The sequence below is a fragment of the Mustelus asterias genome, chromosome 13 (genome assembly GCF_964213995.1).
Source record: "Mustelus asterias chromosome 13, sMusAst1.hap1.1, whole genome shotgun sequence".
NCBI lineage: Eukaryota > Metazoa > Chordata > Chondrichthyes > Carcharhiniformes > Triakidae > Mustelus > Mustelus asterias.
The window spans coordinates 3,900,920-3,923,920 of record NC_135813.1 but is presented as its reverse complement, the minus strand read 5'-3'; the positions used below and the strand labels follow the sequence as shown (position 1 = coordinate 3,923,920).

Sequence of the window (23,001 nt, the reverse complement as noted above, 5' to 3'; positions counted from 1 at the left end):
ATAGTATCTTTATTCCAGATTCCGTTAATGAATTGAATTTACATTCCCTTGGTGCCTTGCTGGAATTTCAACTCATACTTCCAGATAATTAGTCCAGGGCTCTGGATTGATACTCTAGTAACATAACACTATGTTCCTGTATCCAATGTGACCTGTATCCAATGTGACCTGAATGCAATGTAAAATGAGTTTGTGTATAAACTTACCCACAGCTTTTACAAATGGCCTGACTATGTGGACAAACTTTTGAATGCAGTTGTTACTTTAAAAGTTTAGCATTTGCGATAACCATCTGAACAGCAACCAGGCTGCAGAGGACTGGAGAAAACCATTGCTGTCCTACCAGTCAGTCCATGTGTCTCGAAAATATTTTGTTTTCACAATACCTCTCGTACCCATTATCAAATCTTTGACCAGATAATTAACAGTCTGTGTGCCAGGGACCCAGGTTCGGTCCCTGGCTTGGGTCACTGTTTGGAGTCTGCACATTCTCCCTGTGTCTGTGCGGGCTTTTTCCAGCTGATCCAGTTTCCTCCCACGGTCCAAAAGACGTGCTGGTTAGGTGCATCGGCCGTGTTAAATTCTCCCTCCAGTGTACCCAAACAGGTGCCGAAGTGTGGTGACTAGGGGATTTTCACAATAGCTTCATTGCAGTGTTAATGTAAGCCTACTTCTGACACTAATACAAATAAACTTTAACTCTCTAGAATTTACTGATGCAGTCACCTGGCCATCTAGAGGTACTGCTAGTTCTGCAGACTGGTACGGTTGTACTATTCTGAACTGTATAGCTGTGTCCCTAATTGCACTGTTTCATCATCTAACAATAGACAAAAATGTTTCTCTCTTTTTATGATTGTGGACATTAATTTAATTAGTAACTTAGCATGAAAATTGAACTGCGAATAAGATTTTATCTAAAAGGTCTTTCTGACAAAGTTGATATTTCAGTCTTGGTATCTTGAATTTCCCCAGAATTTTACCTCATTATTTTTTATGTGAAATGTCAAGTATTCTTGTGTCTGCATGCTGGCAAGTTGGAAGGAGATCTGTTGTTACAAGATTGACACGCTTTCTTTATCCTTGTATAGGACAATCACCCTGAGCTGACGCTCATCACCCATCGTCAGGATGAGGTGAATGTTGCTTGGCAGCGACTCAAGGGCCTGGTACTGCAGCGGCAAAGCAAGCTTTTTGGAGCAGCAGAGGTGCAACGTTTTAATAGGTGGGTCAGTCGATTACTGTGATCTGCCATGAGAAAATGCGACTGGAAAAAAGCTTGACAAGAATGTGCTGATGGTCCAGGAAAAGAAATGGATTTCCTAGATTATAAAAGTTGCTAATTCCTTTCTAGGAAACGATACAAATGGCTTTACAAACTAAACTATATTTAACTTTAGTCAGTTAGGTTTTGAGTCATTTATTGCTCTGTCTTGCACAGAACCTAAAGAAATATTGTTTAAACGTAGAAAGCATTATTTAATTTTCCACCTTTTTAATATGTGAATGGTTTTTTTTCTGTCACCGGAGTATTCATTAATTGTTTAAAATTTCATATAGCGCACAAACCATGTGGCAATAGTTTTTTACTACATGAATACTTTTGCAACTGGTGTATAAATAATTTGTACTGTATTGCCTTCAATAATGTTTTTCTCAGAAAAATAGCTGAGTATTGAAATGAAAGGGAAAGCTAGGTGTTTCTACTTGGGAAGAGATGGAAAAAGTACTGGGCCAAATTTATAATGTGGCATAAAGGAGAACCTAACATGAATAGTTTGTGACCTGAAAAATGTAATTCTGTATCAATGCATATTATGCTTGACAGGGATGTGGATGAAACAATTAGTTGGATTAAAGAGAAAGAACAACTAATGGCATCAGATGATTTTGGACGTGACCTGGCTAGTGTGCAGACACTTCTCCGCAAACATGAAGGCTTGGAGCGAGATCTTGCTGCACTGGAGGATAAGGTAATATTTTTAAACTAGGTTCATATTAGATTTCTACTTTTCAAACACTTACTTCCTCATATTTTCAAAATGTCTTCTTGGTTTCTGCAAAAAAAAAACTAAGGTGGCCAACACCTCCAGCCTGATATGTGCCAGGGGTAAATGTCAACATCTTGAGAAAATATTGGTGCAATGATCTAGAAATTGTGAAGGTATTGGGTACTTATTTTTGCACTTGGAAAGAATTATTTACATAGTCACTGAGGAGCTGTAGTAACTGCAGTCAAACCGTACACCATTAGTAAATGTCATATATTTCTATTCAGTATTCTCTGTATAAGATTATATGTGTGACAACAACATAATTTTATTAGTATGTGAAAACAGTAATTAGTTTGCAACTTGGTGTAAGTCGTAGCATATGATCATGATAGCTCATTACAATTAATTGTTACTTGCTAGTACATGCCATTTGTTGCTTCTCAAACACAGGCTGTTTTTGTATCTTAAAGTTTTTTTCTTTTGCTTGTTATGCAGGTAAAAGCACTGACTTCTGAGGCAGATCGCCTACAACAGTCACATCCACAGAATGCAGCACAGATTCAGGTGAAACAAGAAGAGCTCATTCAAAACTGGGAACGGATTCGTACCTTGGCAGCACAGAGGCATACACGCCTTGATGACTCATACAGGTGAAAGCAGAAGTGAAAGAACGAAGAACTTGCATGAAGACTCGTTCGAGTTTTCATCTAGCGTATAATACACTAATAGGGCACAGTTTAGAAACTTTTTATTGGCGCAATGATCGATAAAACTTTGGTCTTATATTCTGCATTTTATAAAGTAAAGTTCATACAACTTCTGCAGCTGCAGAAGTTGTATTTTGACTTTAGCAAAATTGACTGAAATTTCCACTTGTGGGTACTAGCATCAAGGGTTTAAAATCTGGGAACTCGAGTTGTAAAATTAATGAGTCATTGCTCATGTTGTGTTGCTAACTTTGAGCAGGTACAGATACAGGAATGGCAGGGATTAAATTTGTGAAGAAAATTAGCATTCTTGATGGGCTAAATTATCTGATTCTCTGCTACAGTGTCCTTTGATACTGGGAAGTGTGATTTGGAGTATTGCTCATCAGTGATAACATTATTTGGAACAGTATTACTTTCTTCCCAGACTGCAGCGTTTCCTGGCTGATTTCCGTGACCTTACCAGCTGGGTAACTGAAATGAAAGCTCTCATCAGTGCAGATGAATTGGCGAATGATGTGGCAGGAGCAGAGGCATTGCTTGACAGACACCAGGAACACAAGGTGATTCTGTTCTCTTGATATCAATCCGCTTGTGCAGGCACCCATGCTGCGAGATTAGTAAAGTCAAAGAGAGGTTCAAATCTCATACAATACCTTTGACTGGAAAATGTTAATCCCCTTGAGGAAGAAAACAGAATGGTGCACATCAAACATTTGTAACTGAATTTTGTAGGACTCTGATCTGCAAGTATATCTACTTCAATTTTTTATTTCTCGTTTATTGAGGCGAACATTCACAAAGCATAGGTGAAGAAATTCTGCAGTGCACATCCACAAAGGCGCACAATGACGACCTAATCAAGATTATAATAATGAATAAGTTTGTGAGAATGAGTAGGGGTTTATAAAGTCTTCAGTTGCATTTGAATGACCTGAGCAGCAAATATTTAAGAAGTCATGAGATATGCAAATCTCAAATGTGATGTTTTTCAGGGTGAAATTGATGCTCATGAGGACAGTTTCAAGGCTACCGATGAAGCAGGACAGGCCCTGCTCAGCGGTGGGCACTATGCATCTGATGAAGTCCGTGAGAAGGTACAGTGTATCAGTAATGAAACTCAACATTCCTTACTTCTTTTATGACAAACTTTTTTAAAATGATGAAGTCTATACTTAAAATAACAACAAACTTTGCAGTGCTTATCCTTTTGGACCAGAGAATGTTTTGGAAAAGACTACCCAAATCTTAGTGAGCATAATTTATTCTGCAGCTGAATGAGAGAGTTTGTCAACTGTTGTGACCACTTGGGGAATTAATTGCCTTTTCAAAGTAAGTAAAACCAGCTTAGCCTTATGGATATTTTTTATCCTGCCTGCCTCGAGGACTTGCAGTTCCCTTTATCTGTATTTCACTCTGCAGACGCTGTCTTCAGGATACGTACCTTTTACAATTAAGTGTAGATCAGACATGCCTCCTCCCAGGCCAGTGCTATTTTTGGTTGCCTGAACTGTCACAATGGAAATGCCTTTTCCAGTTCATTCACTGCCCTATAAGGAAGTGTCTAGCTTCTCTACTGTCATCTTGCTCAGAACATTGTGGTTGTAATCTGAAATGAAGGCTCAAAACTGTTGGCCTTAACTTCAAAATGTTCCAAGATGTCTGTGAGAGTTGAAGAAAGGCACTACCAGTAGATAAAAGCTTTAGGGGCAAGGTTTTTTTTGATGGAAGGGTTTCCTGTCTACCCACCTGAAGAGCCAGTGGAAACCGCATCCTCGCAGCTGTCCTGCTTCCGAGAGTTCCTGATTGGGCACCAGCCCCCAGATTCTAAGTCCCGTAACCAGGTTTAGGTAAATGTGGGGTCACGTGGGAAAGGACTGGCCTGGGCTGGCCTTGTTTGTTCCCTGTAACATTGTGCAATGGTTGGAAGGTCACCAAAGACATTCTGTCCTAGGAGTCATAATTTTGGATTTGCTGATGATCAAACACTTGAAAAGTGGGATTAATGATCGCTTTAAATAAACTGAACTCCATTGCAGAACTGACTAGATCTGAAATAGAGTATTTTTCTTATTATTATTCATTTATATGTATTGTTTAATCAAATGAGCAATGTACCTGACGTGAATTTCCTGATGGACATGAAGTGAAATTAAATTGAATGTAGGTTAGCAACATAACAAAATTTTTATAATATTAATTCAGAGGATTGGCTTCCCCTACTGCTCACCTTGCCCCATATTCATCTGTGCTGAATTAGCTGAACATTGAAAATATTTGGATTCAGCTATCTTTACATTTGTGTGTACATGCTTGCATGTACACACAAATGTGCTCTTTGGTATCTTGAAAACGATGGCTGTAAACGTTTGTTGATTCTTGTTGTTTAGCTTGGAATCCTTGCTGAAGAGAAGGTTTCTCTGCTAGATTTATGGGAACTCCGTAGACACCAATATGAGCAGTGCATGGATCTACAGCTATTCTACCGTGACACCGAACAAGTGGACAACTGGATGAGCAAACAGGAGGTAGGTATGTTTTTGGACAGCAGTATAGACATCGTTCAATAATGTTTCTGGCATGTGATGAACTTCTGAAGAGATTGTTTCATGGAATTCCAAAATGTGTGTATGCATGTATGATTATGGATGAAGTCTAGCCAAACCCCATCCACCTTTCTTCAAATAAAGGACCACCCATTATCAAAATGTTAGCCATTTTGTAGTCTTTAAATGCTGTCTCGAGCAATAAATTCTGAGCTGTTAGGATGTAAAACTTTCTTCTTATGTTATTCCTTCTGTGGATACCATTCCTGTCAGAAAGCAACAGCAGGTAAATGTCATGGGTTGCTATTATTCCCAGCTGAGAATAATTTTGCTTGAATCTTGTCCTTGCATAGGCATTCTTGTTGAATGAAGACTTGGGAGATTCACTGGATAGTGTAGAAGCGCTTCTGAAAAAGCATGAAGATTTTGAGAAGTCCCTTGGTGCTCAAGAAGAAAAAATTACGGTATGTTTGCTGAGGCTGCCCCAGGTGCTCATACACGTTATAAAAACCTTCTTCTGCTTTTCAATTTACAAACCACTTTGTTTTTTTCTTCGTTAGGCTTTGGAAGAATTTGCCACCAAATTGATTCAGAGTGACCATTATGCAAAAGAAGATGTTGCAGCACGTCGTGATGCGGTAAATTTGAATGATTTGTGCTGTCAGCTTTGAAGTGTTTTTGCTGATTTTTCCACTTCTTGTTTAACCAAAGATACACGTGACTTGGATAGTGAGTCATAGAGGTTTACAGCATGGAAACAGGCCCTTCGGCCCAACTTGTCCATGCCACCCTTTTTTTTTAAAACCCTAAGCTAGTCCCAATTGCCCGCATTTGGCCCATATCCCTCTATACCCATGTAACTATCTAAACACTTTATAGTTTTATTATTTTTATACTGCAATTTCTAATATTGAAAACTTAATGAAATCTAATGTGCAATGTTGGCACAGTGATTAGCACTGCTGCCTCACGGTGCCAGGGAACTGGGTTTGATTCTGGCCTTGGATGACAGTCTGTGTGGAGTTTGAACATTCTCCATCTGTTTGCGTGGATTTTTCCAGATGTGCTCATTTTTTTCCCCCACAGTACAAAGATGTGCAGGTTAGGAGGATTGGCCATGCTAAATTGCCCATTAGTGTCCAAAGATATCTAGGTTAGATGGATTGGCCATGGTGAATGCCCAGGGTTGCAGGGATAGGGTGGGAGAGTGGGCCTGGGGAAATAGAATCTGCACAGACGATGGGCTGAATGACCTCCTGCACTGTAGGGATTTTATGATTTCTTTCCCCTGGGATAGACTGATTTCATTGGCACAGAAGAAAACCATTTGCATCATCCTGCTTGTGCCTGCTCTTTGAAAAAGCTATCCAATCAGTTGCACTCCTCTGCACTATCTCTAAAAACCCTGTTATTTTTCTCCCCTTTCGAGTCTCTTTTGAAAGTTACTATTGCACCATCACCTTTTCAGGTAGTGTGTTCCAGATTAGAACTCTGGTCTTTATATTAAAAAAAAAACTTCTCTCCCTTTTTATAGTACCAATCTTTGTGTTACAGCTGTTGAGTCGTCGGAATGCTCTTCATGAGCGTGCCATGTATCGGCGAGTGGCACTGGAGAACTCTTTTAGCCTGCAGCAGTTTTTCCGTGACTCCGATGAGCTGAAGAGTTGGATAAACGAGAAGATGAAAACTGCCACTGATGAAGCTCACAAGGTGAGACTGTATCCAGTTTTTCTGGGTATGATTTCCCATTGTTATAGTTTAATGCTATGGGAATTGAGCAATTTTATGATTGTTTGTTTAGGTCCATTCTTTAATAATAGTGCTTCTGAAATTTGTCTGTCATCTGTCATTGTGGAACATTTTGGCCAATAGTTACCTCTGGGTATAAACTACCAATTTAAATGGAATTTAAAGTTCATTTGCAAAGTTGAATTTTAACTGGTTGTGCCATTGCAAGTTCAAATTAATGTACTCTTTCTGAATTGAGTGAGTATAACTCCAAATAACTGTCTACTTTGTCCGAGCTTAAAATTTGAAGGAAAGAATGTTAATGGACTCGCTTGAAATGTTGTTGACACGGTTGTAATATTTTTCTAACTTATTGATCTGGTCCAGGATCCCTCCAACTTGCAAGGAAAGGTTCAAAAACACCAGGCTTTTGAAGCAGAACTTTCAGCCAACCAGAGTCGAATTGATACTCTACAGAAAGCTGGACAAGAACTGATTGATGCCAATCATTATGCTTCGGATGAAGTGTCTGCTCGTATGAATGAAGTCATCTCTCTGTGGAAAAGACTGCTTGAGGCCACAGAAATGAAAGGTCAGGAAATAACAGATGTTTTGTGTGAATTAAATGATTTCCTTGTCAAGAATAGCCCTGCCATTAGCATTTTCAGTAAAGCATTTTTCTGGTAACAAAAGGCATAGTGGAGAAGGGTTGATGTAAATTCTCTTTTGTTTCTCCTAAGGTACCAACTCCCACTAAATTCTAACTGGCCACTTTCTATGTATGAGGCCAGTTTATTTTAATATTTGTTTATGGGATATGAGCCTTGTTGTTGGCAAGGGCAATGTTTGTTGTTCATTCCTAATTACCTTTGACAAGGTGGTGGTGAACTGGTTTCATGAACTGGTTTCTTGAACTGCTGCAGTCCATGTGGTGTTGGTACACCCACAGTGCTGTTATAAAAGGATTTCCAGGATTTTGACCCAGTGATGGATGATACACATGAATGCTAATGTGCACTGGTGACGGAGGGAGTGAATGTTTATGGTAGGGATGGAGGAAATATATTTTGGTCATTAATAATGTGAGCCTTTTGTTCGCAGGTATTAAGTTGCGTGAAGCTAACCAACAGCAACAATTTAACCGTAACGTAGAAGACATTGAGCTCTGGTTGTATGAGGTTGAAGGTCACCTTGCTTCAGATGATTATGGAAAGGATTTGACTAGTGTGCAAAACCTGCAGAAGAAACATGCACTGCTGGAAGCTGATATTGCAGCACACCAGGTATGGATCATCCGAAATGGGAACAAGAGCAGGCCATTAAGCTCATCAATCCTACTCTGCCATTCAGTCAGATCATAGATGAATGGTGCAACAGCTAATTAAGAAGGCAAATGGAATTTTGTCCTTCATTGCTAGAGGGATTTTAAAAACAGAGGTTAGGTTGCAGCAGTATAAGGTGCTAGTGAGGCCACAGCTGGAGTACTGTGTACAGTTTTGGTCTCCTTACTTCAGGGGATGAAGAGGAGATTCACTGGGTTGAGAGGATTGGCTTAAGAGGAGAGATGGAGTAGACTGGGACTATATTCAATGGAATTCAGAAGAATGAAGGAGGGGGGGGGGGGAGTCTTAGAACCATGTAAAATTATAGGGAATAGATAGGATAGAAGCAGGGAAGTTGTTTCCTCTGAAGGGTGAAACTAGGACTAGAGGGCATGGCCTCAAAATAAGGGGGAGCAGATTTAGGACTGAGTTGAGGAGGAACTTCACCCAAAGGGTTGTGAATCTGGAATTCCCTGTCCGGTGAAGCAGTTGAGGCTACCTCGTTGAATGTTTTAATGCAATGAGAGATATTTGAACAGTGAAGGAATTAAGGGTTATGGTGAGCAGGTGGGTAAGTGGACCTAGTCCACAGAAAGATCAGCCATTATCTTATTGAATGGCGGAGCAGGCTTGAGGGGCCAGATGGCCTACTCCTCCTAGTTCTTATGATTTTGATTGTGGCTGTAACTCCATTTTCCTTCCTGTCCCACCATAATCCTTGACTCCCTTGTCAATCAAAGAAATCTGTCTACTCAGCCTTTAATATATTGGATGACCCAACCTCCATTGCTCTGTGGAAGAGAATACCAAAGACTAACCAGTTTAAGAGAAAAACCAACGCTTCACAGCTGTATCTTAAATGGGAGGCCCCCTTATTTTTTTAAACTGTGCCCTGTAGTTCTACATTCCACATGAGAGGAAACAATCTCCAGCATCTACCCTGTCGAACCCCCTCAGAATTGTGTAAGTTCTAATTATGTAATTCAGTATTTCTCCAATTCCACCTCTTCTTGATGCTGTTGATTTCTTCCAGGGGTACAGTTACATGGGCAATGATATGCTCTGGTTCCTCATACAGGTGGCTGTTGTTATTTGAGGACCTTGTCAATAGTAAATTCCAATCCTATCCTAAGCACCCTTACTTCATTTCACCCAAGTGGTAGCCAAACTTGAATCTTTTTCTTTTAATATCCACACATGCGCATAGACAATAAGAGTAGGAGCTTTGGCTAATTTCCATTCTCTAACCTGAGTGTTGTTCTGCACCCCTACTGCTGTCCTAGCTAAGATCAGTTAACGTAGCACAGTCCAGACATCCATCCTAGGACCTTCCTATATGATTCAGCTACTACTGCAGTAACCTTGCAACTATCTGAGGAATTTTCTTTTTAATATATGAAGTTATTTCATAAAATCTGTTTTTTGACATTTTAGTGTGTTTTTTTTATTGTTTACTCAAAAGCCATGTATTGTAAATCCTTTTATAAATGGTAAACTTGTTCCTATGAACAATGTCAGTTAAATGAATTTAAATATATTTCCAATTATATAGTTGTTTTCCTGTTTAACTTCTGCAAATGGTTCCAGCAGTTGTCCCAGAATCATTTGTGATGCTGAATGTTAACTTTGAGTTCATGGGGAGCCTTTTCAATCGGATGTGAATCACTCCCTTGTACTATTTTGTACAGGATTTGATTAAGGCTTGCAGCATTGGAATTGGTGACAACAGCAGTTGAGAGACTGGAAAGTGATTGAATTTGCTTTTGCTCTTTTGGGGAATAGTTTCCTCCTCTGGGTAACACCACACCCACAGTGTCTTAGTTTGAACAGCATCTTTTCTTCCAATATGGAATGTTTTGTGGAAATTACTTTTTATTCTTTTCCGGATTTGGACGTCCCTGTCTAGGCCAGTTTTTATTGCCCATCCCTAATTGCCCTCGAAGATGGTGGTGAGCCACCTTGAACCACTGAAGTCCATGTGGTGTATGTACAGCCACAATGCTGTTAGGTAGGGAGTTCCAGGAATTTAACCTGTGACAAAAGTAGTTCCAAATCTTAAATGGTGTGTGGCCTTAGAGGGGAACCCACAGCTGGTGTTCCCATCTGCCTGCTGCTCATGTCCTTCTAGTTAGTAGAGGTTGCTGGTTTCTAAGGTGCTGCTGAAGGAACACCAATGAATTGCTGTGGTGCATCTTGTAGATGGTACACACGGCTGCCACTGTGCATCGGTGTTGGAGGGAATGAATATTTATGGGAGGGATGCCAATCAAGTAGGCAGCTTTGTCCTGGATGGTGTTAAACTTCTTGAGTGTTGTTGGAGCTGCACTCATCCAGACAAGTGGAGAGTATTCCATCACCCTCCTAACTTGTGCTTTGTGGTTGGTCAGAAGGTGAGTCATGGAATTTGTAGCCACAGTATTTATATGACACTTTATATTATGTGGAAATGATGAGCTCAGTTTAATCAGGCCCTGCCAATAGAGGTTAGCAAATTTAACCTTGGAGCCAGCTGCTTCTCTGGAAACAAGTAGTGTCAAAGTAAATAGTGTAATATTCTTTCACTTTTTGCAGTGGTGGAAATTAGGCAAGAAGGGAGGATGGGGGCATAGACCACTTGAACATAGGAGTAAATTGAATTTTTTTCACGTGTTTATGTAAGTATTTGAAAATGAAAACTGCATGATGGCAGGAAAGTGGTATTACATTTGGATCGGTTGAATCGCAGAGCTAGTGTGAAACTGCCATGGTGGGATGAACGTCAAATGCTGTGTGTAACTCTGTGTATCATTCAAACAAGAACAAAAGAAGTACAGCACAGCAACAGGCCCTTTGGTCCTCCAAGCCTGCGCTGATCCTGATGCCCTAATTAATTAAAAAAAAACTTTCTACCCTTATTCTGTCCGTATCCCTCCATTCCCTCCCTATTCGTATACCGATCCAGATACATCTTAAATGTTGCTAATGTGCCTGCTTCCACCAGCTCCTCTGGCAGTGCGTTCCAGGCACCCACCATTCTTTGCATGGAAAAACTTCCCCCGCACATCTCCCTTGAACTTCCTCCTCTCACTTTGAAGCTGTGTAATTGACACTTCCACCCTGGGAAAAAGCCACTGACTATTCACCCTGTCTATGTGTCTCATAATTTTGTAGACCTCTATCAGGTCTCCCCTCAGCCTCTGTCTTTCCAGTGAAAACAATCCTAGTTTATTCAACCTCTCCTCCTAGCCAATGCTCTGGCAACATCCTGGTGAACTTCTCTGCACTCTCTCCAAAGCTTCCATGTCTTGTAGTGTGGCGGTCAGAACTGCACGCAATTGAATGGATGTCTACTTCTTAGTGCTGTAGGACAAGCCAGGTGTTAATAGCTTGTATTATTTGAGCTATTGGCTGGAACTGTTCTGCAAGAAATTAATCTAAACCCACAAGCCAATATCATAGACTTAAACTATGGCAGGTCTTCCATTTCAGTTGATCTGCCTGTACATCAGTAACTAAGAGTAGCCTCCTGGTTCACCCTGTAGCCCTGTTAATGATCTCTACTTATTTAATTTTTTAAATAGAGACACTCTAGATACTTAAGCTGATGATTAACTTTAAGAATAAAACCATTCTGATCATTTTTTTTTTCCTGCTTGTAGGACCGTATTGATGGAATTAATATCCAAGCCCGACAGTTCCAGGAAGCTGGACACTTTGATGCTGATAACATCAAGAAGAAGCAGGAGACTCTGGTTGGCCGTTATGAGGCATTGAAAGACCCAATGGTGACTCGTAAACAGAAACTTGCTGACTCCCTCAGGCTTCAACAGCTCTTCCGTGATATTGAAGATGAAGAAACATGGATTCGGGAAAAGGAGCCAATTGCAGCTTCCACCAACAGAGGTTTGACCAAGTTCAGATTTTACTGAGGGTTGTCATTTTATTCCTATTAGCTTTTTATTACCCATCCCTCCCCCCCCGACAATACACGTTATCCTTTTTCCTCATCTTCAAGATCTAAGAATAGGAGGAGCCTATTCTGCCATTTAATGAGATCACGGCTGGCTTTAATTCAAAGTCATTTGGATACAGAGCAGCCAAATAGCGGCCTCCTGCTCCTATTTTCTATGTACGTTTCTAACTCCATCCTGCCTTGGCTCCATATCCCTTAAAGCCTTGTCTAGCAAAAACCTATTCACCTTAGATGTAAAATTATTAATTAAGTTAGTATGTGTTGCCTTTTGTGTTCTACACTTGCATTACCCTTTTGTGTGAAGAAGTATTTCCTGAATGAGCTGTCTCTGATTTTAAGCTCAGTTTTTCCTGTCCTCGACTCTCCCCCAACAATTCCTTTTAAAATCTCAAACAAATCACCCATTAACCTTCTATACTTCATGGAGCACAAGCCTAGTTTACATAATTTCTCATGATTTGACTCTTGGAGCCTTGGTAATGTTCTGATGCTTATTTGAAAGAGCACGCATGGACAGTGGCCACTTGTGAGAGGTACTCCAAGGTGTCTCGTGCTGGTAGAATATTTCCCAGCAAGAAATCTATATCTGGGTTTAGACAAAAATAAGAAATACGCTTGGCATTATCATACATATTGGAGTGCTATTTTTAACAACTAAACCTTGTATTCCAGGAAAGGATTTGATTGGCGTACAGAACTTGCTTAAAAAACACCAGGCACTCCAGGCAGAGATTTCTGGTCATGAACCACGTATCAAAGCTGTGGCCCAGAAAGGACATGCAATGGTCGAAGCTGGTACGTGTCAACTAACAGTCAAAAATAATTGCTTTTCAGCTCTTGTCATTTTTCCAAGTTCAAAGCTGTGATGACTTTCAGCTTCATAAAAAGTAACAATTATTCATATAGCTGAAAGGATTCAGATTTTGTCCTGACCTTGGGGAGTGAGACAGGAGCAAGAACAACTTGACTAAAACCTTTTCGCTTCTCATCCCAACCAGTACTTGGGACAGCCCTGGCTAACATTTAGCAGGTGGCAGCTTGTTGACTTCCTGATCCCCTTGTGCTATTTTTAAATAATAAACCCTTGCTCAGCCGTACTACCCTTCCTGTAGGAAAGGAAGCAAATGGAAAAATAGAGAAGAGGAGAAACATAAAGGAATGTCTGAGAAATAAAAGTATAGGGGAGAGAGTGAAAAACAACAAAACAGCAAAGGAGAATAGTGAAAGAGTCAGGAGTAAGGGAGTTTTTTTTTTTAATGGAAGAAGTATTCTTGGCTACAGAGGAGGTGAGAAGTTAAATTTTTGGGCCCAGCTGAAGAAAAATTTCATCTCCATGGTCTGTTAAAGGTGAGGCCAGTTATATAACCACGTTGCTCCAACTGAGATTAACTAACTTCGTGGATACTGGAATCATCTCCTCCATCACAGCTCAGTGTCACCAGCATATAGATTTTGTGATTCTGTGGAGCATGTAACAAAAGATAAGAAGAAAGAAGAGGATTGACTATAAAATTATGGTATGAGTCCTTAATGATAGTAGTGTCACTTGATGCTATTTGCTGATTTTTTTTTCAATAATTGGTTCTGTTACTTCAGAGACAATTTAGAAGAAATCATAGAAACCTTACAGTGCAGAAGGAGGCCATTCGGCCCATCGAGTCTGCACTGACCACAATCCCACCCAGGCCCTACCCCCACATATTTACCCGCTAATCCCTCTAACCTACGCATTTTAGGATTCTAAGGGGCAATTTTTAACCTGGCCAATCAACCTAACCTGCACATCTTTGGACTGTGGGAGGAAACCAGAGCACCCGGAGGAAACCCACGCAGACACGAGGAGAATGTGCAAACTCCACACAGACAGTGACCCAAGCCGGGAATCGAAACCGGGACCCTGGAGCTGTGAAGCAGCAGTGCTAACCACTGTGCTACTGCGCCGCCCTTACTAAGATTAAAAATTATAGTGTACAAATCCTGATATCACTATTGTTTTTAACTTCCTATCCCTCATGTAGTCAGATCTGAATTTCTAATCGTGGAATTTATTTGGATAGAAATGTTATTGGGGCCAGTGAGGCAGGGAATTCACATAAACTTGTTGAATAAAATTGGTCTTCCAATGAAGAAAAAAATGAGTAATTTGCTTTACTTGTTGAAATTTCCTTACAACCATTTATTTTGTTGTTTCTCAGGTCACTTTGCCAGTGAGGATGTGAAAGGCAAGCTGAATGACCTGAATCAGAAATGGGATTCCTTGAAAGCAAAGGCTGCACAGAGACGCCAGGATTTGGAAGATTCGCTGCAGGCTCAGCAGTACTTTGCTGATGCTAATGAGGCGGAGTCCTGGATGAGGGAGAAGGAACCTGTTGTTGGCAGTGTTGACTATGGGAAAGATGAAGACTCGGCTGAGGCAAGGCCTTTTCTATATTTCTTTAAAATAAATCCTTATGAAATGAGATATAGCAAAAGGATCTTTATCTATAGAGGTTCCACATCTCAAAGCTATAGGTATTGAACTTTATCTCCGCCTATGACTCTTGCTTCCCCTGTGGCCATTGAATTGCCTCGGGCTGGCATTGGGGCTCACAGGCAATGAACAAAAGTCTGGTGATACTATTTCTAGGGCCCTATTCTCTGGCAACACTTGGATATAGTAGATCTGCTATTAATTTTTAAAAAATTCTTATGTATTTGCTTGTGAAATCTTGCCTCCAAATGCTGAAATAGCAGCTAGTTTACTTTTGTGACTTATTTGTTATGAAGCAGGGTAGAGGTGGGGAGTGTTTTGCAGCTGAAGGAGTTTGAAGTGTTACTTTTGTTTTGTAAATATAACAAAAGAACTTTTACCAATTTAAATTATCAATCTTCACTCCCATCTTTTTCCTCCTCCTCTGGAGATATTGGGGCAATTTTAATATTATAATACTGAAGTAGCTGGAAATAAGAATCAGGAGATATATATATCTGACATTTCCCATCAAAATTACTCCATTAAATCTCAAGGGTGGGATGGTTCCATAGATGGCAATAACCTAGATTCTTCACCCAGATTGTATTTCCTACATTACAACAGTGACTAAACATTTCATTGACTGTAAAGCCTTTTTGGATATCCTGAGATCAGGAAAGATACTATACAAATGCAACTTTTAAAAATATTCATGCGTGTCCCTTTACTACGGCTAATTTGGAAATCATCACAGAACTCCAAACCAGTCTTCATTAAGCGTGTGTCTCTAGCAAGGATCATGGATAGTAATTAGTAGTCAGAAACTTGACCATTTTCTTCAGTTCACTTCATAATCCAACTGACCAGTTACAGGGCCCCTACCGTCACCCCAGAAAAGAGAAACTACTAACATGATTAGAATTAGCCCTGAAATAGGGTATGGTTTAGTGAATTGCCAAAGTTATCAGGAATCTCTCTTCCTCCATCATTAACCTGTTTCTGCAATAGTTCATTGAATGTTAGAAGATGGTGCAAGCAGTTACTCTAAACATTATTGTGTTAATTTTTTAAAAATCTAGGCCCTACTGAAGAAACATGAAGCTCTGATGTCTGATCTAATTGCATATGGAAGCAGCATTCAGGCACTGAAGGAACAAGCTCAAGCCTGCCGTGTAAGGAATTACAAATAGTTTTTGTTATTTTGCCATAATTTAAGTCCAAAATTTTTGAAAAAGTACAGTTAAAGCATTCTTACGGATCTGTCATTTCTGACATGTAATTATTGTAGGGTATCAGAAAGCCATTCACAAACTTAGTTGATGTAGTTCAACCAACAGGTAGAATTTATTCTGTGCTATATATATAATTTTGTGAGTCTGATATTCAATATTTGCCTGATAGTTAATTAGCAAATCTCTACTCGCATCCTTCTCTTCAGCAACAAGTGGCTCCCACAGATGATGAAACTGGAAAAGAACTGGTTTTGGCATTGTATGATTACCAGGAGAAGAGCCCTCGTGAAGTGACCATGAAAAAAGGGGATATTCTTACCTTGCTAAACAGCACTAACAAGGTAAGAAATTGCCAGGACTTGTAGAAGTAATAGCTGTTAACAGTTAGGGTGGTGTTGTTCCACTCACTCAAAGCAATTTGCTTAAATATTTCCCACACTGTTGTTTAATATTTGTTTGTTTTGAATATTCCAGTGATTATGCTCATCTTCAGATGGTTTATCATTACCCATTTAGCTGCAGTACATTTTGGAATGTCTTTATCGTGGATTGACATAATGCCTATGTTCTGGGTGTTATATTTCAATGCATCAGAAGTTGGCAACCAACATTGTGGTTTGCCTGTTGCAATGGCAATTTATGCTCATCATATTTGTGATCGTCGCAGAATTAAAAATGCACCTAGTGATATTCTCCTTTACTGAGTTATGGAATGAATCAACATGGATTTACTTTACCCATATATGTTTAAGCATGTGCGTGGCCTTGCTGTGGATGACATGGTTCACACTCAGCTGGACACTATGAAGAGTACAGATAGAGCATAGAAAAGACCTGCTCTCATTAGAATCAGTTCATTTAAGGCCTGTGTACTTCACTCTTTTGTGCAGGTTTTTAAAATTCATTTATGGATGTAAATGCTAGGTGAGCATTTATTTCCCATCCCTAATTGCTCCTGAGAAGGCGGTGGTGAGCTGCTGCCTTGAATCCAGTGCTTTTAGGGAGGGAGTTCCAGAATTTTGACCCAGCAACAGGTCAGGATGGTGAGTGGCTTGGAGGAGAACTTTCAGGTGTTGGTGTTGCTATGTATCTGCTGTCTTTGTCCTAGATAATAGTGGTCATGGTGTCTAAGGAGCCTGAGTGAGTTCCTGCAGTGCATCTTGTAGATGGGACATGCTGCTGCCACTGTTCGCCGATAGTGGAGGGAATTAATGTTTGTGGCGGTGAGCTGCTTTGCTTGAATGGTGTTGAGCTTTTTCAGTGTTGTTGGAACTGCACTCACCCAGGCAAATGGAAAATCTTTCATCACACTCTTGACTTATGCCTTGTAGATGGTGGGCAGGTTTTGGGGAGTCAGGAGATGAGTTACTAGCCATCGGATTCTTGGCCTCTGACCTGTTCTCGTAGCCGTAGTCTTTATACGGCTAGTCCAGTTCAATCTCTGGTCAGTGGTAATCCCCAGGATGTTGATTTTTTTTTTGGATTTTATTTTAAAGGATTGGTGGAAAGTGGAAGTGAATGATCGTCAGGGTTTTGTTCCTGCTGCCTATGTTAAGAAATTGGACCCAGCACAGTCTGCATCACGTGAAAATCTGCTGGAGGATTCGAGCAGCATTGCAACGCGCCAGGAACAGATTGACAACCAGTGAGTAATCAAACCTGTCCTTTTATACTGGGGATATATTTTGTGCAGTGGAGCATTTCATACCAAGCACTGTATAACAAAAAATACATCCGCCCCTCGATCACCTCTGGTTCATTTAGATTGTGTACTTTGTGTGTTGGGTAACTGCCCACTGCTATGCTAGTGTTGGCATTTGATATTGGCTCCCATTTGGTGCCAGTAACTATACTAGCAAAAGTTCCTAACATGTTTTATTTGGTTGGAGGGCTTCTAAAATCAGCAAATAATTTTTTTGGGCCTATGGGGAAAAAGCACGAGAGTGGGCTAAATTGTATAGCTCTTAAGAGCTGACATGGGCACAATCGGCTTAATGACCCCCTTCTGTGCTCGCCGAATCATTATAATATCTTCTGTTGGTCTTCCGACGTATTGTACCATTAAAAAAAATTCCCTTAATGTTATTTTCTTTCCTTCCCTGCTCAGTTAAAGACAAGTGACCAGTTCCTGTAGCATTTTGTTATGTAGCTGAAGTGTCATTTCTTTGTGTGAATCAAAGAGTATGGTAGCCCATTCTGTCATTGTCGGCAGTTCATAGTTCACAGTATTAAATAGCAATATGCCTTGTTAATTAAAAACACAGTAATAAACTCACTATACAAAAAATAACAAGGTTTCTCAAGTTGAAGCACTTCATCACAAAGTCCAATACAAACAAAATGAAGGTAACAAAAAGTTAATTTGCATAGCACAAATCATTTCCTGATACCTTTTTATTCCTGCCATAAAAACATAAGGAACAATAAGGAAATAGCACTGAAAAAGTAGGTGGAATGTACCCTGGCCTCTGATAGCAGCATGCATTTGCAAATGCAGAAAGAAGTCAAGAGCAGATAGCAATGGCTTTGAACATCCTCTCCCAAAGTAGCATGAATTTGGAAATTCTGTCAAGGAGCTCATTAGGTTTTCGTAACAGCTTTTGTTCAAGGAAGGAGATCCATCATAGGGCGGCACAGTGGTTGGCACTGCTGTCTCACAGCTCTAGGGGCCCGGGTTCAATTCCAGCTTGGGTGACCGTGCGAACTCCACACAGTCACCCCGTGTCTGCATGGGTTTTCTCCGGGTGCTCCGGTTTCCTCCCACAGTCCAAAGATATGCAGGTTAGGTATATTGGCCATGGTAAATTGCCTCTTAGTGTCCCACAATGTGTAGGCTAGATGGATTAGCCGTAGTAAATGTGTGGAGTCACGGGGATAGGAGTTGCTGCAGACTTGATGGGCCGAATGGCCTCTTCTGCACTGTAGGGATTCTATGATTCTATCATTAACTAAAATTAACAGTGGGTAAGCTTTTGGAAACCATAATACGAGATCTAATTAACGCTGACATCAAAGGACATGGATTAATTAGAAACAGACAGCACAGATTGGTTAAAATTTAAATTTAGTGGTTTTATTTTAAGATAAAAAAATGTGTTTGTGAATGTTTTAAAAACTGTGATGCTGCTTGGAGGTCAGTAGATAAAATTGAAAAATATAAATTCGAGAATAGTTTTTCACATTGAAGTGATGTAACTGTGGTGTCCCTCACGTCTGCATTGGAACTATTGTTTTTAATTATGTAAATGATCTCACTTGAGTATGGGTCACACTATTTAGATTTACAGTGGGGGGGGAGGTGGTAAACTGCAAAGTGACTTCAGGAGAACATCAAGAGATTAATAGACAGCGGCGATAAAGTTTAATATCGAGACTAAAATCAGAGGTACTATAAGTAGAAGATACACAATGGTACCACTTTAAAAAGAGTAGAGAAGCAGAGAAACCTGGGGATTCGGATGCACACAATATTCAAACAAGAAAGGACAAAATTGTTCAGCATGTTGCATCCTGGGCTTCAAAAATCAATGTACGGTATAGATTACAAAGGGGAATGCTAACTCTGTTCAAATCATCAGTTAGAATACTGTATCCAGTTTTTGAGTATCCTACTCCAGTAAGGATATCGAGGCTGTGGAATGAGTACAGCAAATATTTACTAAGAAGATACCAGGGATGAAATGATTTCGTTATAAGCAGAGATTAGAAAAACTGTAATTCTTTTCATTAGAAGAGAGAAAGTTAAGATCAACTCCTGATCAATGAAATATAATGGAGGCAAAATTACTTTCACTGGGCAATGAATTCGTAACCAGAGGATATAAAATCACCAAACGAAGTGGGAGGATTTTCTGTAGAGGGTTGTTTGGACATGGAGTGCCTCTTCCTGAAACAGCAACTGAAGCAAAATCTATAATAGAAAGGAAGGGAGTTGAACATTTAAAATAAAATATTTTTAAAAATGGCTGCTCAACAAATTTATAGCTCTGACGAAGTCATCCAGTCTTGAAACGTTGGTTCTTCTCTCTCCACCGATGTTGCCAGATCTGAGATTTTCCAATGTTCTGTTTTTGTTTCCGATTGCAGCATCTGAAGTATTTTGCTTTTATATAAGTATATAGCTGTACTCTGAAAACTAGTACAGGTGTGATGGGCTGTATAGAAAACAAGTACAGGTGCAATTTGCCCTTGTGCTGTAAAATGCTATGATTCTTGGTGCAAGTCTATTGTCTACAGTACAATTTAACTCTCTCCTGCAGAATCTTCCAGTATGGTTTTCCCAGGTCCATCTTAAAGCAGGTTGTATGTCATTGTCCATTCCAAGTCAATTCAGTCGACCTAAGTATCTAACTTGAACAGCGTGCTATAATGCTCAACATAATTGGTTAGAAGCAAACATTTAACTGATGCTTGCCATCTGGCAATAGTTCGGTAGTAGAGAATGGGAGAGAAATGACGTATGTGTGCTGAAAAATGCATGGAACTGGTATAGTGGCTTTTATTGACTGTTAGAACTTCCTTTGTTTTGCTGGACAGCTCCTTGCTTGTTACTAATTAAGCCACAGTCTTTTCAGTAGTCATTTGTCTGCTTTTATCTGTTGCTCCTGGGACTTCCCTTGCTGATTCTTGCCATGTACTACTAATTTTCCTTTCTTTAGCAGCTGCTTTAAACCTTTAATCTACTAATGGTGCATGCTGTGCTCTGCTCCTTCTATCTGTCCAGGGCTCTGCTAGCTAAGGAGGTTGGCAGCGTTGTGGTCCGTATGAAGCAGGTGGAGGAATTGTGAGTAGGTTTGGCTCGTGGTCACGCAATGTCATCTCTATGCTTCCATTCATTTTCATATTGCATTTTGCTAATGCTCATGGACGCTGGGTGAACGATTGAGTTACGTATCATTTTACTAGTTTGAAGGAGCTTGCTTGCCAGTATCGAACTAAAATGGGCCAGCTGGACACCTCCAGTTACATGGTGTGGGGATGGAGTTTTTCCCATTACCTGAGGGGAGGAGTGTGAAAGCTGGTATGCCTCACTGTTTTAGGTGCATTGTTTTTTAGGTAGCACTTCACAAGCATCTAAATAACATTTAAATATCTGAATTCTGGGGAATGGAACAGAATCCTGAAAAAGGTAGTTCCACCTGAGTTTTGTGTGATGGCTGTTTTATTGTTGAGTGCAATCAAATGGTGAGATGTGATGAAATTGTTGGAGATCTGGGTGAGTCAGATTTAGCAAGCTTTCAACACACTGGCAGGAATATGACTATACCGGACAAAGTTCCAAATAAATGTACTGAGCATGCAGAGTATGTTAGGGATTCGGGTGGGAGAATTAATTATTCCATATCAAAATCCTGAACTTTTCTCTTGGTAGATGTATTATATTCCTTACCAAATTAGTTGAATCACTGTTGAATATTTATGTGCAATCATGCAAAATAAAACACAAAAATTGAATGCCTTAGAATTATGAGCTGAGAAATCAATTTCTATTGACCACATCCAGTGACCATGTTAGTCTTTTCTAACCATTTTGAGTTCAATGCCATTTAGTTACCAGATGCAAAACTGGTAATTCATTTTTCTGAAGTGTACATTCTAACTGTTTAGAATATCAGAATTGGATGTGTAAGGTATTCTAACTTGCTTGTTAATTTTAATGAACGTACTAAGTTTTTACAACTTGTATATGTGTACGCTAAACATGTTGATCTCAAATTTTTGAATGTATTACTGAAATATTTCTCAATTTCTTAAAGGGTATGCAATTTGCTGGTTTATAGAATTCAAGATTGTATGCATGTTGAAATCTACTTCTACTCGATTTTAGAATCACAAGTTTTTATTTTGAATGAGCTTCACTTTTGGAATCCAAGTTTTTAAAAAAAACTTTTTGCGCTATTTAGTGATGACTTAAACTGTTTAGCAGCGCAGAAAACGAGTCGTAAGGCTGAAGGGTACAGTTGAGGCAGTAGAGTGGGAGGAGTCCATAAGAATTATATTGAGGATGGTAATTTATAGAAGGTTTTGCAAATATATACCCCATTCCTTGTTACATAAGCCTGGTGTTACTTCAACATTCAAACCATTGAGTAGCAAGTGTCAGCAATTTTTTCGTTTGTCTTTTAATCATCATTGTCAGATTTAAGGTTTTTCGTTCTGATTTGCTGTCCATCTTCATGAGCAATTCCATATTCTGACTATTAAATTTTTTGTTCGTTTAATTGTTTCAAATCGGCTGTTACTGTAGGGTGACTTTGTTGATTACGCCTCCTTTTCAGATACACCTCAATTCTGGAACTGGGCACAAAACGTAAGGATATGCTGGAAAAGAGCTGTAAGAAGTTCATGCTTTTCCGTGAGGCCAATGAGCTACAGCAGTGGATCAATGAGAAGGAGGCAGCATTGACCAGTGAGGAGGTGGGGACTGACCTGGAACAAGTGGAAGGACTGCAGAAAAAGTTTGATGACTTCCAAAAAGTAAGTAAAACTTTTAATTTGAAATATTCTGATGTAGAAGAAAAATGGAAAACTTCAGTGCAAATATTGTGGCGCGCTCATCATTTGGCTGCTTAATATATTAGCTTAATGGTTAAAAGGCCAGTGTCTGTCCTTGCCCCTTTTTCCAGTCCACTGTACATGACTGTTTTTATTATTATAAATGATGAACTATGACAATATCTGAAGAGAGAGAGAACAACAAGAGTTAATGGGTAGAACTTTCCAGTGCCCCACTGGCAGGCTCAGTGGCAGGTGGTGGAAGTACAATTTGGCGGCACGGTAGCACAGTGGTTAGCACTGCTGCTTCACAGCTCCAGGGACCTGGGTTCGATTCCCGGCTTGGGTCACTGTCTGTGTGGAGTTTGCACATTCTCCTCGTGTCTGCGTGGGTTTCCTCCGGGTGCTCCGGTTTCCTCCCACAGTCCAAAGATGTGTGGGTTAGGTTGATTGGCCATGCTAAAATTGCCCCTTAGTGTCCTGAGATGAGTAGGTTGGAGGGATTGGTGGGTAAAATGTGTATGGATATGGGGGTAGGGCCTGGGTGGGATTGTGATCGGTGCAGACTCGATG

The 23,001-nt window shown here is 40.0% G+C and overlaps 1 protein-coding gene across 13 annotated transcripts in view; it reads left to right on the top strand.

Moving 5' to 3' along the window:
* Window positions 1-23,001, top strand: part of sptan1 (spectrin alpha, non-erythrocytic 1) — a 99,686-nt gene that overhangs the window by 25,178 nt on the left and 51,507 nt on the right. For all 13 annotated transcript variants that reach the window (XM_078226211.1, XM_078226212.1, XM_078226216.1 and 10 more), the window contains 18 exons: window positions 1,092-1,225; window positions 1,829-1,973; window positions 2,490-2,644; window positions 3,129-3,264; window positions 3,697-3,798; window positions 5,092-5,229; window positions 5,601-5,711; window positions 5,808-5,885; window positions 6,802-6,957; window positions 7,363-7,567; window positions 8,077-8,258; window positions 11,936-12,179; window positions 12,922-13,044; window positions 14,445-14,662; window positions 15,781-15,873; window positions 16,140-16,274; window positions 17,430-17,578; window positions 22,212-22,410. In XM_078226211.1, coding sequence (XP_078082337.1) covers window positions 1,092-1,225; window positions 1,829-1,973; window positions 2,490-2,644; window positions 3,129-3,264; window positions 3,697-3,798; window positions 5,092-5,229; window positions 5,601-5,711; window positions 5,808-5,885; window positions 6,802-6,957; window positions 7,363-7,567; window positions 8,077-8,258; window positions 11,936-12,179; window positions 12,922-13,044; window positions 14,445-14,662; window positions 15,781-15,873; window positions 16,140-16,274; window positions 17,430-17,578; window positions 22,212-22,410 — 2,703 coding nt within the window. The remainder of the gene's footprint in view (window positions 1-1,091; window positions 1,226-1,828; window positions 1,974-2,489; window positions 2,645-3,128; window positions 3,265-3,696; window positions 3,799-5,091; window positions 5,230-5,600; window positions 5,712-5,807; window positions 5,886-6,801; window positions 6,958-7,362; window positions 7,568-8,076; window positions 8,259-11,935; window positions 12,180-12,921; window positions 13,045-14,444; window positions 14,663-15,780; window positions 15,874-16,139; window positions 16,275-17,429; window positions 17,579-22,211; window positions 22,411-23,001) is intronic.